Consider the following 18,668-nt stretch of genomic DNA (forward strand, 5'->3'; position numbering starts at 1 on the left):
ATGTGCCTTCAAATTATCATCGCCTAAAACACATGCACGCACGCGCACACGCACACACACACACCATTTATCATTAAACTTGTTAATATCATCCAAAATGAGTGAAATAGAAATCAAATGAGAAGCTCTCAAATTTGATGGAATAAATGATCTCAAAGTATGTTCACAATATCATGTCCAGACTACCTTGTACACACCAAAATATCGAGAAAGTATCAAAAGCAGTGAAAAATGCAAAAACGATGCAGGAATGGTAATAGCAAAAGGTACACAAACAAGGTCAGGATGGTCAGATTAAACTGTATAAGGTCTATTCTTACATCCTGTTTTCAGTGAAAGTGTGAACATAAAATGTAATATAGCTGTTGGGTATATACCTTTTTACTTTTATCAGGTCAAAATTGGGATGGAGTTTAAACTCTCAAAAAAAGTACAAACGTACACCGCAACAAAGTTAACTCTTAACTTAAGGCTACGTAAATATCAAAGAAAGCGTAGAATTACTAATTACTAATCCAATTAATATTTCCTCATTGTTTTTGCAGTACTCTGTCGGTTACAATAAATCACTACGGTATTGTTCGGCATATAGTAGAAGTCAATGTTGAGTATAACTCAACTGAGCCAATTTCTCCATTTTTCGTTACTTCATTCATCGATGAGTCAATTTGCAGTGTAACGTGAAGCAAGATAAACCTGCAAAGTTCGCAAAACTGTCATTCAGTAAGAACAATGGAGGTGTGAAAATTCAAACGCTGATTCAATTCGGTCAGTACATTCCATACTATGACAAATGACGTCATAAGTTGTTGAAGTTTTTTTTTTTTTTTTTTTTTTTTTTCATCAGTGAGTCGATTCACGTTTAATTGCTCACCCAATCGGCAAACGTTCCGGGCAAATGGTTTCCTTGGTGCGTCTTAAATTAACAATTATACAATTTATTTCCGAAAATATCACACTTCATACATTTCATTAATGCGACTCAAATTTATTCCGTTCACCTCAATAGTTTTCCTTTATACCAATCAATGTCTTAAACCAAAGATGTATTCGAGGCCTGGACTTCCAGGGGTTACATATATATATATATATATAGATATATATATATATATATATATATATATATATATACATATATATATATATATACATACACATACATATACATATATCATAGACTCCGATATAGACGGACTGGAACCTCACGATCTCAGGGTTTGCAACTTGAGTCTGAAGAATTAACTTGAGTCGGGGCTAAAATGACTTCGAGAAGGGCGAGAGACACGATCTCGGGATCCATATAGGGGTTTTTGAGGACGGCAAGTTCAATAGTGTCATTTTCAACACCACCTGAGGTCATCTTCAAGGTCAAAAGGTCATATTTCAAGGTCAAATTACTGAATTTTGGTATTTTTTTGCACGTTTTTGTGTCAAACTCATAGAGGAAAACTTTTGTAAAGTCTAAAATAAAACATGACATTGTGCACCTACTGCACCTACTTGCTGATTTCTATCATCGTTAACTAATGTATGTTTTGTTTCTCTTTGAGAAACTGTCCAGCTGGTGATCTCACAGGATCTTTGTGTTGTTTCCTGCTTTAGTGAAAATATGCCACGTCGTTGCAGCTACTTTGGTTGTCGAGGAAACTATGATGGGACGCCTTATGAAAAGGTCATATCCTTCCCAAAAGATCCCGAGGAGATGGATATTAGCAATGCCAAATGAGATAGAAAGCTTGAGGTGCTTAAAGGAGATGTATATTTGTGAGACACATTTCAATTGTGATTGCGTGTCAGTTAGGGGTGGCAAACAACCCAAAGAACCTCCATCAATATTTCCTGGAGTACCGAAATCAGCTTTGAAGCAGGTGACCTCAGCCCCATGCCCAACATCATCTTCTACATCAGAATCAAGAGCTAAGAAGATGCAGGCAGCTGATGAGGCTGCAGACAATATCCAAGATTTCGACCACTTCTGTGCTAAAATCAGCTCCTATTTTCCTGGCTTTAACGTCATAAAAGACCAGGAAAACCTTTACCTATCAAGAACTGATGCGACTGGACAAACCTTCAAGCAGTTCTTTCATTTCCAACAAGTTCACTCACCTTTTGGATTTTTATTCTTCAATAGAGTTGAGAAAGATGGCATTGAGGTGCCAAAACGACTTTTTCCTTTGCAGAAGAACAGGCTGCTTTCAAAATGGTCCCAGATAAGATCCATAACTGACCAGGTAAACATCTATGAATGCACAAGCAAGGAAATTCTTCAGCTTGTAATAAGTCAGCTCTGTTGGATGACTGAGGCACACGAGCTTCCTCATTTCACCTTTCTTCTGTCGCAGCTGCATCTTATGTTTGAACCTCTTGATCGTCGCCGATTTGATTCTGATACAATGATTTTCGCAATGCAGCTTCACAACATATCACCGAGTGCATACAAAATGATTCGTCGATCCGGCTTAATCATTCTACCATCAACAAAAAAAGGTAAAAAGGATGCTTGCTAGTAGTCAGCAGGACTCCAACCTCAAAACCTTGTTCGACCAGCTTAAACCACAGCAGCGTTTGGTCAATTTAATGTTTGACGAGGTAAAGCTGGTCGAGACATTGCGATTTTCTGGAGGGCATGTTGTAGGATATGCTCAAAATGCAGCAGTGGGTGGTAAACACAAAATGCTTGCTTCACATGCTATGGTTGTTGAAGTTGTCTGCCATTTCCGTGGTCCACGCTATATTCTACGCATTTTGCTCTGCAAAAAACTAACTGCCAATCAGCTGAAGGAACTCCTTATCGAAGCTGCATCAGCTGTAGTTGGTGCTGGCGATACTGTGATTTCTTTGATATGTGACAATTGCAATACCAACTGCAGTGTTTATTCAAAACTTGGAGGACCAGGAAGTTGCCAAGTGCTGTCAATTCATGAGCAATCTATGTTCTTCGTGTATGACTACGTGCACATCTTCAAAAATGTTCGCAACAACTGGATTACTGTTGATGGCAAGACACTCTCATTTGTCGTAGATGGTAATGAGTACAAAGCTTAATGGAGTGATATTCAGAAAGTTTATGAGATCGACCGGGCTACTCCTATTCGCTTTACCAAGCTGACGCACACCGCTGTTTTCCCCAAGCCCCTTCAACGCCAGAGCGTACCATTGGTATGCCAAGTGTTCAATGACAAGACTGTCGCTGCTTTAAAGACCTTCAAGGATTAACTGAGCATCAGCGAAGGCACAATCATCTTCACTCAGATAATGAGTGAGTGGTTCAAGATGATGAACGTGAAAGACCGTTTCTCAGCTATCCATCTGCGCGACAAATCCAGACAGCCTTGGACAGCAGACTGTACAAGTTTCACGAGGCTGGAGCAGGCCTGCCAAATTATATCTACCTGCGCATGGCAAGGAGGTGGTGGTCGGAAGCTGAAGCCTTCACTGTGTCCACACGTAATAATGTGGATGCTGCCAAATTGCTTCTGGCAGAGAAAGACTTTGACTATGTTCTTCCTGCTATATTTGCAGATGAAGCCTTGGAAAAGTTTTTTTCGGCCAAGCCAGGCAAAGAAGCGGTGGAAACTTCTACATTGACGTAGTTGACATTATGGCTGCAGCTAAAATTGTAACTTTGCAAACACTCATTAAGCATGACATTATGCCCGAATCTAGTTCTCGTGTGATTGATTACGACAAGAACTGTACAACTTCCAGAAATCCAGATGAGTGAAGTGAACTCATTGACGAGATTACTCCTCAAGACACTCAGGATCTCTTGGGGTCTGACGATGCCCTTAAGCATAAAGTAGTTTATTTGGCCGGACACCTTGTTCAGAAATATGGCGAGAGCACTAGTATGGAGGAGATCATTGATGATGAAGATGGTAACGAGGTGTCATCTGAGTTTCTTGATAATTTGAATAGAGGTGGATTGAGTGTGCCGACTATATCAACTGCCTTTTTTGTACATAATGCCTATAATTTGTATGACAAGACAAAAATGCGTTGCCGATTTCATTTTGCTGAGCTGTTATCCTCTGTAGATGCACCTTCAGATAGTAGTAATGCTGCATGTTCTACTTTAGCTAACATTCTCTTGAAAGCTCATGTCCTCAATGTAAGTGACAAATAAAAAGCTTTGGGATGCCTCAGGAGGCAAGAAAAGCTCTCCAACTGGTGATAGACAGACATAGTTGTAATAGGCATAGTGTTGTGACATGCATATAATGTTTATGTAATACGATATATGACAATAAATATCAAAGTTTGACAGCTCCACACACTTGCATCTTATTACAATCAGCCATCTCTCACCGTTTACGAGTTACACACAAAAACGGGCAAAAAATACCAAAATTCAGTAATATGACCATGATATATGACCTTTTGACCTTGAAGATGACCTCAGGTGGTGTTGAAAATGACACTATTGAACTCGCCGTCCTCAAAAACCCCTGTACGGATCCCGAGATCGTGTCTCCAGCCCTTCTAGAAGTCATTTTAGCCCCGGACTCAAGTTAATCCTTCAGACTCAAGTTACAAACCCCGAGCATGGGAGGTTCCAGTCTTTCTCTATAGGAGTCTATGATATATATATATATATATATATATATATATATATATATATATATATATATATATATATATATATATATATATATATATATATATATATATATACAAATACAAATATACATATATACACATACATATATACAGTACATATATACACATACATATATATTGTTAGGGCTGTGGAAATTCACAGGACACCAGAAAGGATATCCCCAAGATCAGTTATATCGCTAAGTGTGTGTTCAGATAGATTTCCCCACCGATGTTTAAAGGGAATTTTTCGTGTTATCAGGGCTGTGATCTTTGAGTTAGCCATTATTCTTTTGCTATCGTTATTATGGATCAACCGCTTCACACCAACCACCACCACCAACATCGCTCTCAACAACCGTTTCATACCAACGGCCTTTCCACAACCACACCCGCACCTCAACAAACCACGCCATCCTCACCACTATACCCACAACATCGCCTCACCACCTTCTCCACCCTGCCAATCACCTAACTACCATCTCAACCACAACGCCAACCACCGGCCACGCCGCCACAACAAACAACCACACCACCAACCTCACTGCAGCGAATAACATCTATGCCATGGAGAACAAGAAGAAGCTCCAATAACACACTTCTAGGAATTTCCCCTCGAAACTGGTAAACAGAAGTGACGGTTACTAAACGTATGAAAACCCGACTCCTCTCCGGGAATTTTCCTCCACCGCGCACCGCGAAGGGAGGGCGATGCGCCATCAAGATAAAAGGGCGAGTTGAGAGGCCGTGGGGCGCACTGGTCTTGGTGGGAGTGGGAGCTGCGTGGAGAGAACGGAGAAGGGAGCGCCGCGTTGGCGTTCAGTCGGTGGAGCATCAGTTAGTGAGGGCGCGCTGATCTTGGTGGGAGTGGGAGCTGCGTGGAGAGAATGGAGAACGGAGCGCCGCGTTGGCGTTCAGTCGGTGGAGCATCAGTCAGTGAGGGCGCGCTGGTCTTGGTGGGAGTGGGAGCTGCGTGGAGAGAACGGAGAACGGAGTGCCGCGTTGGCGTTCAGTTTTTGGAGCGTCAGTCACTGAGGGCGCGCTGGTCTTGGTGGGAGTGGGAGCTGCATAGAGAGAATGGAGAACAGAGCGCCGCGTTGGTGTTCAGTCAGAGGGGAGTCAGGAGTGTGGAATTGTGGAGGTCTGGGAGCAGAGTCGAGCTACAGTCTGGGAGTGCAGTGGAGTCTGTCAGCCTCTCGTTGGTTGACGGAGGCGCTGGTTGAGCCGGAGAGGAGTCGCCAGCCGTATCGCCGTTGAAGAGACGGGCGGAGTCCAGCAGAGTACGGGCAGGGCCACCGAGGGTTGCCGAACCAGGGCCTGGCGAGACACCACGAGGGTGGAGGTAAACTGCAACGGTCTTGTGGGACTCCTTCGGTCCGCCAAGTCCCACGTAATAAAGGCCTACGGGTCCAGTCTGACCCCCTTGTCTCTGAGGGGGTCTTTTCTTGGTTTATTTGTGTGAATGTTGTGCCGCCGTGTCCCGCAAGTAGAACTGTGTAAGTGCTTGTGAATAATATTAATAGACGGTTGTAGTGCTTTGCCTTGTTCGTGTCTTGTCCCTTCCCGCCAATTTCATTGCATTACTGTACGTGTCACTTTATAAATAAATGTCCTTGTGTGAATGTTAACCCGTTCGTTGTGTCCTCTTTCCCCATTTAACCGCCGTATTGCTCTCGGAATAATAGCGGGCTTTTTAATAGCCGATAAAAGAATTGGGTCCAACAAGGCCTGGCGATACTACACCGCTCGGTTATCCCAGAATGGAACGAACCGCTAAAGTGGTTCGTGTCCAAGCAGGCCTTCGTTGAGGTACGGTCTCTCGATAGTCTGCCTGCACGAATACTTAGGTATATCGATAATTCGGCGATTGACCCTGTCGTGCGCGGGTAGAGTGATGACGAGGCCGTGGTGTGCGCTTGGAGCACACCCATGACTCGTTTTCGGCGGTTTCGGAAAGTCGCGACTGAATTGTCCATCCGGTGGGCGAGACGGCAGTCATTGGCTAAAGCGGCTGTTCGCATGCTGGGCGGGCGGTAGATTCGTAACAAAATATATATGTATATATATATATATATATATATATATATATATATATATATATATATATATATATATATATATGTATATATAGTCTTTTTTGCCAAAAAAGGGAGTAATTCCTGTCGCAGTGCTATGCAGCTATCTCAGTATAATTGTTTGTGTTTAGTGATCAGGCTTCAGCAGTGCACGCTCGTTCTGCAAGGCGGTAAAACATGTCGTTATGTTTTAGCAGAATACAAATATCATGTACTGTATATTGATTGGCACAAACCATTTACAAACAAATTGTTGGAGATTTTACACCTTTGGTGTTCTCATTTGAAAGGGCTTCATTGCAGGTGTTTAATATTACTATATTTTGAAAGAAACTGAGCAATGTCCACTCAGAGGAGCATGCTCATGCGCATTGCACATCCCAGAAATACTTACAGGACAACATATTAAAAATGGAGTGCAACCTGATACAATCAGTGAGCGTCTCACTTCAAATGGTGATTCAAGTCGGACAGTACATTCTATATTACGCCGAATGACATCAGTCATTGAAGTTTGTGGTTTTTGCCCAAATTGTAAACTGCATGGATGGTTTGCATTTTATCCCCAAAAAAGGCACATTACATTGATGTTAATAAATCAATGTCCAATTTAAACCACCATGTTTTACAAAAAGTTATCTTAATATATAATTGTTGAATACATATATTCAAATACATAATGCCAAGTCTTAAATTTCTTAGCCACATATTCCAAACTCGACAAATTGATGAAATTGTGAATTAGAGAAGTCATTTGATTTTGATCGTCACACTCATTTTATACTTTCAGAACATGAATCCTCTTGAGATGGTGCAAACTATTTTGTCAGTAAATGCCTCCTTCACGTTTATATTTGCCAACGTATTCCTGGTTAAAAGAGTAAAATTGTACAAAGCTTCCATATTATTAAATTCATGAATAAAAACAAATCAATGCACTACATACACCACCATCACACATTGCAAAACAACGTTATAATTGACAAGCAAAAGTACCCATTCCCAGTGACGGAAAAGTTTGGGTTACGGTAACCTAGCAGCTTAAATTATTTCTGGAGTTTAGAAAGGTTAATTGAGTTGCACTCATGGTTTTACAGCATCGGACAGCAGAGGTTAGATTTGTCGAAAAAGAGGGCAAACTATATCTATTTTAAATTGTGTGTTACTCTATGAAGGTCTGTATTAAATCTACTTTAATCCAGATGTTCATGGTGATTTTAAAGATTATTGAAAGGGATAATAAAGTGACTGACTATATTGCATCAAGAAAAGTGAAATAAAAATGCAAAATAACCAATCAGCAGCTTTTCAAACAGTGCTGGAAGCGATCACCGTAAATGGGAGACAGACAAACGCACTGGCAGACACCACAGTTTGTCGTACATTTAAGATGATATGTAAACTCAATGGTATTAAATGTTTTTTTCACATCCCAATTCCCACCCTGGCTTTGACATCCACCCGTGCTCCATTCTGGAGCAACGTCTTGACCACCTCCAGCTGACCAGCACGCGAAGCCATGTGAAGAGGGGTTTCACCACGCTAGGAAAACCAAACCAAAATAATTAGCTGTCAATGAAGAATTCACAGAGGAGAGTAAACCATATCGTCACTCAGTATTTAATTACACCATTAATGGCAAAGTGCACGATGGGAGAGAGCTGTAGTGAGGAAGCATTGAATAAGCCTGCACCTGCTCCCACACTCACCACATTGGTGACATTGCATGATGCTCCATTCTGCAGGAGAAGCTGTACAACATTCAGATGACCCATGAAAGCTGCTACATGGATTGGAGTGAGTCCCGACTATGAAAGGGATCAGAAAAGCCAATGGGGATACACGCATAAGAAAACAAGGATTGTTTGCTCTATGTATGGGAAACCTCCAAAGAGGTGCAAACTCAGTTCACCTCAGTTGTTGTGTGGATAGAGGCTAAGTGCTTCAAGAGGAGCTCAATTACTTTCACACGGTTCTTCTTGCAGGCGATGTGTAGTGGAGTGAAACCGTTCTGTGAAAAGAAAGGATGCAATAAAGTAAATCATGACAACGATACAATGTTATTGGAAGTTGAGCGAATATGAACCAAAGTTGTGCAGGCACATCCATATTTGTCGAAGGTGCAGGACCAATCATGGAGATTGATATTAAGTTTGCATTTCTGCATGACAGTGGTGTTTCTACCACAGACATTTACTAGACAGTGCATAGAAGACAAAACTCCATGCATTATTCAAGTATATACTTCAATTTTAATAAAATAATTAACTTAAAGATCGTTAATAAAACTTCCGGAAGTTTTGTGCTATTGAAACAGTCTTATGCATCACTCTTATACACCACAGTTATACATCCGCAGCTCGGAGTACTGCTCTCCCCTCTGAGGCGGTGCCTCTGCCTTACACCTTGTTCAGCTTGATGCCGTGGAAACTGAGGTCTTCAAGATTATGGGAATCTCCCATGATCAAGATGAGTCTATGGGCCTATCAGTTTGCCATCGCAGACGGGTTGGTGGACTCTCTCTTCTTCCGCCTCCTGTATGGTCTTGTACCCTCTGCTCTTTCCGTGCTTTGTCTACCACCTTCCACCCGCCCCACTCAGGTTTCTGCAGGACTCACACGGTCCACCGTCAATCCACTTCTGATGAAACTTCCTAAATCCAGGATCAATACTTTCCTTCAATCATTTGTTCCTCTTTTTTCCCAACTGTGGAATCAACTTCCACATCCTCTCCAATGTCATTCTCCCCTCCAGGTCTTTAAGACAGCTGTTCACCACCATCTCAGATCATCCCCAATCCATCCATCCATCCACTGGGACCATACTCTGTGCAGAGCGTTGGTGCTGCCGAAGCAGTCTCCTTGGCTATTGGGCACAATCCTGGACGGGTCGCCACTCCGACACAGGATACCAGCATGCTGGCACTCATTTTGCCGACCTCGGAAGGATGACAGGCAGAGTCAACCCCACCTGGTATTAATTCAACAGCCGAGTGGGATTTGAACTCAGGATACTCGGTTCCTAAGCCCACCACCCTAACCATTAAGCCAACACCAGGCATATCCCCAATCCAAAACCATGATATTGTTATATTTGTGGGGTATATGGAGAAATTTCATAGGACCGTTAGGATTGAATAGAGTTGCTTGGTCCGTGGATGTGTAGGAGACATCTCAAAGTAAATTAAGTTGGGAAACTGTGAGCTTAAGTGTTACTTGTCACCACATTAGGGGAGAGGGGTGGTGGGGGGGGGGGGTGCTGTGTTAATGAGATAGGGACTAAAGACAATTTCCCCCAGTATGTAATTGCCCCCTGTGACCTTTTCTTAGTTTTTGCATTTACAAGCCAGCAATAAAATAATTACGTTTTCATAACAACAACAGCCATGATAATACCACACGTCCAAGCAGGCAAGAAGCCCTGCCTTCCAAGCTTTGTCCCAGCTAGTCACGCCCCCGAGGCTGATGATTAATGGGCATGACATTAGTAGGAGGAAGAGGAGCACGTTTCAAAGAGAACAGGGAAGCTGCTCATGGCAGGAGGAGAGAAACACGATCGCCCCGCTTTGTGGCAACGTTTGCCATGGATGCTCGCTTTCCAACAACCATTATTTTTTTTCCAACTTCAGTGCCAACTCACCCCCCTCACCCCTCACTCACACTCTCAAAGCAACCATCCCACTCTTCTCCCTCCATGCCTCCCTCTCACCTCTCTCAAAAATTCCCCCCTCACCTTTCTCCCACCTTTCATCCCCCTCACTCTTCCTTCTCTAAGTTGCCCCCCCTCTCATCCACCAACCTGCCTCCCTCCACTGCCCTCTCACCTCCATCTCTTCACTCCACCTCCTCAAATCCTCAACTGCCTTCTTCCTTGTCTCTTGTCCCCCCTCTCCCCCTGCACCACAGAGCCTTTTCTCCTCCTCATTCGGCCCCCTCCCCTCGCTATTCTGCAATACCCCACACTCTTTCAGCAACCCTCCTTGCCTCACACCTCTCGTCCCTTGTCCTACCCTCCCCCTCCCCCTCCACCTCCTGCACCCAAAGCCTCCTCCCCTACCTCTTCATTAAAAGTGTGGACCTCAAATATCCGGGGCCTTCGCTCAAACCTTTCAGATCTTTACATACAGGTTGCCACTGACAAACCAGACATTATCTGCCTAACAGAAACTTTCCTCTCCCAAGACGTGTCTGACTCCCAAGTATCTCTCCCTGGTTACTCCCTCTTACGGTATGACAGACCTGAGCCTCGTCCTGGTGGAGGTGTTGCTCTCTTCATCAAAGACTCTATTCCTCTCTCTCCATGCACTGCTCTCACTCCCCCACACCCCCAGGAATACCTCTGGCTTCGGCTTCCCCTCCACTCCCACCTCATGTTTATATGTGTACTGTACCGTCCACCGAACAGTGATGACTCCATCTACACCTCACTATCTGAAAACATGGACCATCTTCTATCTTCTCATCCAAACTCTCTCTTCCTCTTATGTGGTGACTTCAATTGTCATCACGCCAGTTGGCTAGGTGTGGGTACCTCTCTCACCTGCCATGGCACCTCAGCAAAAGCTTTCTGCGACTCATTGGGACTGACTCAATCGGTCAACTTCCCGACCCGGATCTCAACCAATGGTACTCCATCTCTTCTGGATCTGATTTTGACAAATTTCCCTGACAATATCTGCTGCTCTTCCTTCGCTCCAATTGGTTCTTCTGACCACGTCCTTGTCAAAGTGGACATCTCTCTGGCTGTTATCAGAGAACCACCTCACCGCCGTCGAGTCTGACATTTCACTCAAGCCGACTGGCAGGGTCTCCGAGCAGCCATCAAACTTACAGACTGGTCTCCTATCACTACTTTCTCAAACATCAACTCATCCTGGGAATTCTTTCAAAGAAACTTGCTCTCCCTCATGCACAGATTTATCCCCTCACGTGTTCAGTTGTCTTACCCTTCCTCCCGCCCTTGGTTTACTGAAGCTTGTGGCGAGGCAGTTGTCCTGAAACAACTTGCCTTTGCCTCATGGAAAGCAAACCCAACTGAGGGCAATGTCAGTTCTTTCCACAAAGCTCGGAACAAGTGTGTATCTACCCTCAGGAGAGCCAGAAAACAACATCTTTCTCATCTCAAGTCTGAACTCTCAAACCTCTCTCCCTCCTCAAAATCCTGGTGGCGTTTAATCAAATCTGTTTCTGGTGTATGTTCCCCCTCCATCCCTCCCTTACCTCAAATGGCCGCACTGCTGATTCCACACGTGATAAAGCTGAATGTCTAAACTCGGTGTTTGCAGCTAAATCTTGTGTCCTAAACCCATCACTATCTCTACCCACTTTACCCAGTCGCACCCAACTGTCCCTGGACTCTGTATCCTTTTCTCCTGACAAGGTGGAGAGCTTGCTTTCAAACCTCGAGTCAGATTCTGCAACCGGTCCAGACTGCATCAGCCCACGTGTCCTCAAAGCCTGCTCTTCTGCTCTTGCTCACCCTCTCTCTGTTCTATTCACCCTCTCATTTGCCCAAGGTCAACTGCCATCTGCTTGGAAATCTGCTAACATCACTGCCCTGCATAAAAAAGGTGCAAAAACAGATCCCTGTAACTACAGACCAATCAGCCTTCTCCCAATCATCAGCAAGGTGATGGAATCCATCATCGCTTCGGACATGAAATCCTTCCTCTTCTCCAATGGCTTGATTTCCAATCATCAATTTGGTTTCAGACCAGGTCACTCTACCCTGGATATGCTGCTTCTGCTCTCCCATCAATGGATGGAGGTCCTCAATGCCAGACAGGAAATCCGAGCCGTATCCCTGGACATATCACGTGCTTTTGACACAGTCTGGCACCCTGCCCTACTCACCAAACTCTCTTCCCATAGTATTCAAGGCCATCTCCACTCATGGCTCGCAGACTTCCTCTCCTGTCGCAGTCAACGTGTGGCCCTAAATGGAGTTCATTCATCCCCTCTTCCTGTGCAGGCTGGAGTTCCTCAAGGTAGCGTTCTGGGCCCTGTTCTTTTTCTGGTTTTCATCAATGATCTCTCGGACTCTCTGGAAAATCCTCTATTTCTCTTTGCCGATGACTCCACCCTCTGCCGTACCATCTGTCATCCCTCAGACCGGCAAGCAGCAGCTTCTTCGCTCACTGCAGATCTGGATAAAATCACAAACTGGTCCAACATATGGAACATGTCTTTCAATCCAGACAAATCTCACACTCTCACTATGTCTCTTCGAAAGGACCGTTTAGAAAAACCCCCCCATCCACTTTCTCAACAATCCTCTGGAAGAAGTCTTTTCTTTCAAGCTTCTGGGTCTCACTATCTGCCATGACCTTTCCTGGGAAAGTCACATTTCCAACCTCGCCTCAAAAGCCAGTCGCCGACTGGGAATCCTCCGTCGTGCCAAGTCCTTCCTCGGCCCTCTTGAGCTCCTGACCACTTACAAAGCTTTTGTCCGTAGCCTGATGGAGTACTGCTCTCCCCTCTTGGCTGGTGCTCCTGCCTCCCACCTTTCTCGGCTTCACGCTGTCGAAACCAGGGCATTTAAGATCATCGGCATCTCCCGCAATGAAGCTGAGTCTTTGGGCCTCTCACTCAATCACCGCAGGTTGGTCGGTGGTCTTTCTGTCTTCTACCGACTCCTCTCCAGCCTTGCCCCCCTGCTCTCTCTGCGATTTGTCCCCACCACATTTCCACAGGGCGCTCAAGGTCCGCCAACAACCCCCTTCTGGTAAAACTACCAAAATCACGAATCACTGCTCATCTTCACTCTTTCATTCCTCTTTTTTCCCACCTTTGGAATAAACTTCCTCACTCTATTCTTTCCCATTCTTCCCTCCAGGCTTTCAAAACAGCTGTTCACCACCACCTCTTATCTTCCCCCATCCAAATCCCCGATCTTTTCTACCCCCAATAATCCACCCAAGCCCACTTCTTTCAATTCTCCTGCTTCCCTTCCTGAAAGTCCCTGTAATGTCCATCTTCTCTTCGCCATGTTCCCCGTCCCATCCCCATCCCTCTCCCTTCCACAGTTCACCTAATGTGTCTGTTCCCCACTGTTTTGTCCCTTCCACTCCCGCCCCTCTTGTCTCATGCCTCCTTGCTGTGAGTTGTGTGTTAGCTCTCATACGAGCCTCGACCAAGGTATACAAAAAAAAAAAAAAACACGTTTGGATAGAATTGGTGGTCAGAACATGACCAGAAAGAAAAGACAAAAGCCAGTGAGGCAGAAGGCTCGGCAGAGACGGGAGGATTGAGATAGAATCAGTGTTCTAAAAGGACAACGGAAAGGACAGAGTTGGTGAAGGACACGATCGAAAGAGGATCTCGTTTTTACTCTCCTCTCAGCACAACGAAATGGCTGCGCGATTCTTGTGTTCATGCTGAGGCAAATTGGCTGGCGTTTAGGAGCAAGAAGCCGGCCATCGACTGTTGGGCAGAACTGTGTGGAACCAGCACCAAAGCCACATGTTGAGCTATTGGGGGAGAGAGACTGCGCTATTCTGCAAAGCAGCGGCGTCGGTGAGGACGATCGATGCAAGAAGATGCACGGCCGTCTCTGAGCCGGGGCATTATCGCATCGCCGCCTGAATTTCCTCCCTTATGTTTGCCCACCAGAGAGCGGCTGCGTGCCATTTTGGGCGCATTTTCCCACGCCGTGATGAAGCGGTTTGGTGACTTTCAAGACACTGAAACTCATTCGTCGACCCGAACCTAAGTGCGGAAATAAAGGAGGGATTATTTTTCATTGTTTTATTCTGTCCCCTTGTTTGAATTTATGTCTGTGTGGAGGTGCCTCAAAATTAGATTTAGGTTACCTCACGTGTTAATTTGTTTCCAATATAATTGTTCATTTTATGTTTGTTAAATCATCATTTAAGTTGCTGATGTCCATGTACCTGTCATGGGTTTGAGTACAACCCATGTGCCTCCATCCCTTTGCCACCATTGCCTTCCTGCACACCATAATCTCAGAGAATCTTTGGCCATCTGTCCAGGTAGGGGCAGACCCAGTGGGCAGGACAATATTTCATACCCTTGATAAGCCCCCACCAACCCCACTTTGAATTATAATTTGGAACTGGTAAGTGAGGTAATTGGTAACTGGTAAATTTAATATAATTAACTTTGAACAGGCCACAACAATCCCTCCTACATTCCTTCCAAATTCTAGTTTTTTCTTCCTGAGAGTTCCCTTCTGTATCCATCCTACTGTACACCCCTTGCATTCTCTCCTGCCCCAAATTTTCCCCACACCCATCGTTTGTCTGAAAGAAAGAATATCATTGCAAAATTCAGCACAACATCAGCGGTCTGCGTGGGTGGCAAACAAAGGCAAAACAAATAAAATAAATACCACTAACCTTTTAAAATGGTATTTCATCTGCCGTGAATAAAAGAAGAATTGGCGTTTCGGGCTTTACCCTTAATCATTAAAAGGAAACAGAGAATGGGAGGAATATGATCACTAAATTCAGTACAACCCTTCCCATTCTCTCTTTTCTTGTTCTGACGAAGGGTAAAACCCGAAACGTTAACTCTTCTTTTATTCCCGGTAGATCAACTACCATTTCAAAAGGTTAGTGGTATTTGTCTTATTTGTTTTGCCACTATTTACCTGCCTCTCCAGGTCTTGGACTTCGGCTCTGCTGTTGGTGTTTCCTCCTCTCTTTTTTGTTCCTTTTGTTATGCTGCATCCTGATCCATTCAGTGTACTTGTGCTAGCTCTTCCACGAGCCTCGACTATGGACACAAATCAATAATAACAAGTGTGTGTGTGTGTGTGTGTGTGTGTGTGTGTGTGTGTGTGTGTGTGTGTGTGTGTGTGTGTGTGTGTGTGTGTGTGTGTGTGTGTGTCCTCCATAACTCCAAAACAATGAAACCTAGCACCCTCCAAACTTTGCATGCATGCGAAGGGGAACTCCAAGGGAGAGCAGGAGTGAATATTGGGTGTTTCGTTTAATTTATACCGCCCTTTTAAAGATAATTAATGGGCTTATTTAATTATCCATTATCAAGCCCGAGTCAGCCCTCTGTCAGCAAGCCGGGGTCTTAATTTGCCATGTTCTTCGACCTGCTCAAGAAGGCCTTAACTTTGAACAGGCCACAACAGTTTCGAAATAAGAAAAACGCTGATGATTTTTTTTTCAATTTCCTCACTCATATGACTAAATACCTGATCATCATACCGACAAATCGCTGGACACATCAAAATGCTTAAAACACCCAGACAGCAGCATTTGTGCTTCCATTTCATTTCCGCACATTAGATGAGCTCCAGATTCTCTAAACCTGAGGCGAGTTTCAAAATTTAAACTGCGGAGTTGACCTCAGCAGCAATTCTCCAGTGTATATTTTGAAACTCAGCTTGGATTAAGAGATGGTCGTCAGTCTCCGGACGTGTCCGGGTGGTGGTTGTCTCTGGAATTGGCTGGGCAGTGTTCATCTCCGGATGTGTCTGGGCGGTATTTATATTATGACCGGTAGAAAATGTATTTCAGACATTATTTTGTTTCCATCTTCACTGTTATTCTATACAGAATCATTTTGATGAGATGGCATGAATTGTAATTAACGTTCCACTGCACGTCTGCCATCCGTTCCCTCACACTGCCTTCAATTCGCTGCCCCTCATGCCGCCTTCACTTCCAAACCTCAAATGCTGCCTTCCATTTCCCACCCATCATGCTGCCTTCCCTTTCCCAACCCTCACGCTGCCTTCCCTTTCCCACCCCTCACTGACATCTCCGGGTGGTCTCGGCATGCTGTTTTCACGTACCCCATTTCGTTCGATCTCACCCCCCCCCCTCGACACAATTCCCACAACCAAACACAAGTCGAGAACTCTTTCCCCCCCCCATTCCCTCCTCAAGTCCCTCATATTTTCCTCCTCCCAAAACCCCTCCCCAATTCCCTTCTCAATTGTCCATCCTTCTCACTCCCACCCCCTCCCAGAGTGCATAGCATTGATTGGTTAGGCGTCACTCTATCCGCCCCACCCCTGCTCGCTCTCCCCCCCCCTTCCAAGCTCATCCAGAGCAAGCAAACAGGCACCGCCACCAGTCCTCGTTATATATATATATATATATATATATATATATATATATATATATATATATATATATATATATATATATATATATATATCTATATATATATATATATCTATATATATATATATATATATATATATATATATATATATATATCTTCTTCTTCTCCTTTCGGCTGCTCCCGTTAGGGGTCGCCACAGCGGATCATCCGATCCGCATAGTGATTTGGCACATGTTTTACGCCGGATGCCCTTCCTGACGCAACCCTGGTCGCCTCTTACGACACAGGGATATGGTACACCTATTTTAACCGGGGTATACACCGGCCCAGTATACTGGTACTCATTTATATATATATATATATATATATATATATATATATATATATATATATATATATATATATATATATATATATATATGTAGATATATATATATATATATATATATATATATATATATATATATATATATATATATATATATATATATATATATATATATATATATATATATATATATATATACATATATATATATATATATATACATATATATACACACACACACACACACATACACACGTGCATGTACAGGGTGTCCCAAAAAAATGTACTCACTCTTTAAATGATAATAAATGCGTTGTTTATTGACTTAGAAACAAGATTAATGGTTAAATGTATAAATGGATAAATGCATGTTTACAAATGTTCAAACTGACGACCATCACGTTCCAAACACAGCCGATAACGCGGACCAATGGATTCAACAGCGTTACGAATCATTTCATTTGGAACTGCAAGACATTGTCTTTCAATTTCCTCTTTCAGCTCATCGACTGTTGCTGGTTTTGGGCCGTAAACCTTATCTTTGAGATATCCCCATTAAAAGAAGTCCATTGGAGTGAGGTCTGGGGAGCGCGCAGGGAATTCAACACTACCTCTTCACCCAATCCATCTGTTTGGAAAAGTTGCTTCGAGATAGGCCCTTACATCACGGTGGTAGTGTGGAGGTGCTCCATCTTGCTGAAAGTAAATCTCTTCGTCACCAAATATCTCTTTGACATGTGGACGGACGGATTCCTGCAGCAAGTTTAAGTAAACATCCCCAGTGACAGTTTGGTCACAAAAGAATGGCCCTAGGATGCCCAATGGTGATATCCCACACCACACTGTAACCCCTGGCTAGTTTAAATGGTGTTCCATAGTAACATTTGGATTGTCAGGAGCCCAGTAGGTGCAATTGTGTCAGTTAATTGAGCCATTTAACTTGAAGCTGGCCTCATCGCTCCAAACAATTTTGGATGGAAATGCTGCATCTTCTTCGCATTTGCCCAGGTACCACTCACAAAATTCAGCTCTCCGCTCTTCATTTAGAGCGTGGATTAATTTTGGAATGTAACTTTTCCAATTAATTCGCTTCAAAATGCGATGGGCGCTTGATTTTGGGATTCCTGTCTCACGAGCCATTTGTCGTACAGATTTCCGTGGTGATCGGTGGAGGGTTTCCAGCAATTGATTTTCCTTTGCGGGGGTGGTTCATGACCGTGGTCTTCCTGAACGCTCCTTATGGACGTCACGCACAGTTCCATCTGTTTCAAACTTATCTCGGATGCGAGCAATGGTGCGTCGCGTTGGTGGATCTTTGTGAAAATGTCTTCTAAATTGTCTTTGCACTTCCATGATGTTTTCGTGCTTCCAGTAGCACTTTATGATAAATTTTCTTTTTTCAAAACCGAGTCGTACTTCTGCCATTATTAGCGTCAAATTGATCTGAAAATAAATGAAAAATTAAATGAGTTATAAGGAGCCAAAATGTGAGTACATTATTTTGGGACACCCTGTGTGTGTGTGTATATATATATATATATATATATATATATGTATATATATATATATATATATATATATATATATATATATATATATATATATATATAAATAAAAAAA

The 18,668-nt window shown here is 43.5% G+C and overlaps 1 protein-coding gene across 1 annotated transcript in view; it reads right to left on the reverse strand.

Annotated features, from left to right (window-relative positions):
• LOC147027264 (ankyrin-3-like) overlaps positions 1-18,668 on the reverse strand; it is a 493,469-nt gene that overhangs the window by 335,839 nt on the left and 138,962 nt on the right. The window contains exons 12-14 of the mRNA XM_085883609.1: positions 8,587-8,685; positions 8,384-8,482; positions 8,118-8,216 (exon numbers count right to left, since the gene is read on the reverse strand). Of these exons, the coding sequence (XP_085739735.1) occupies positions 8,118-8,216; positions 8,384-8,482; positions 8,587-8,685 (297 nt within the window). The remainder of the gene's footprint in view (positions 1-8,117; positions 8,217-8,383; positions 8,483-8,586; positions 8,686-18,668) is intronic.

This window comes from Eptatretus burgeri, chromosome 5 (assembly GCF_056783735.1).
Source record: "Eptatretus burgeri isolate ZD-2024b chromosome 5, Ebu_testis_v1, whole genome shotgun sequence".
In the NCBI taxonomy this organism is placed as follows: Eukaryota; Metazoa; Chordata; class Myxini; order Myxiniformes; family Myxinidae; genus Eptatretus; species Eptatretus burgeri.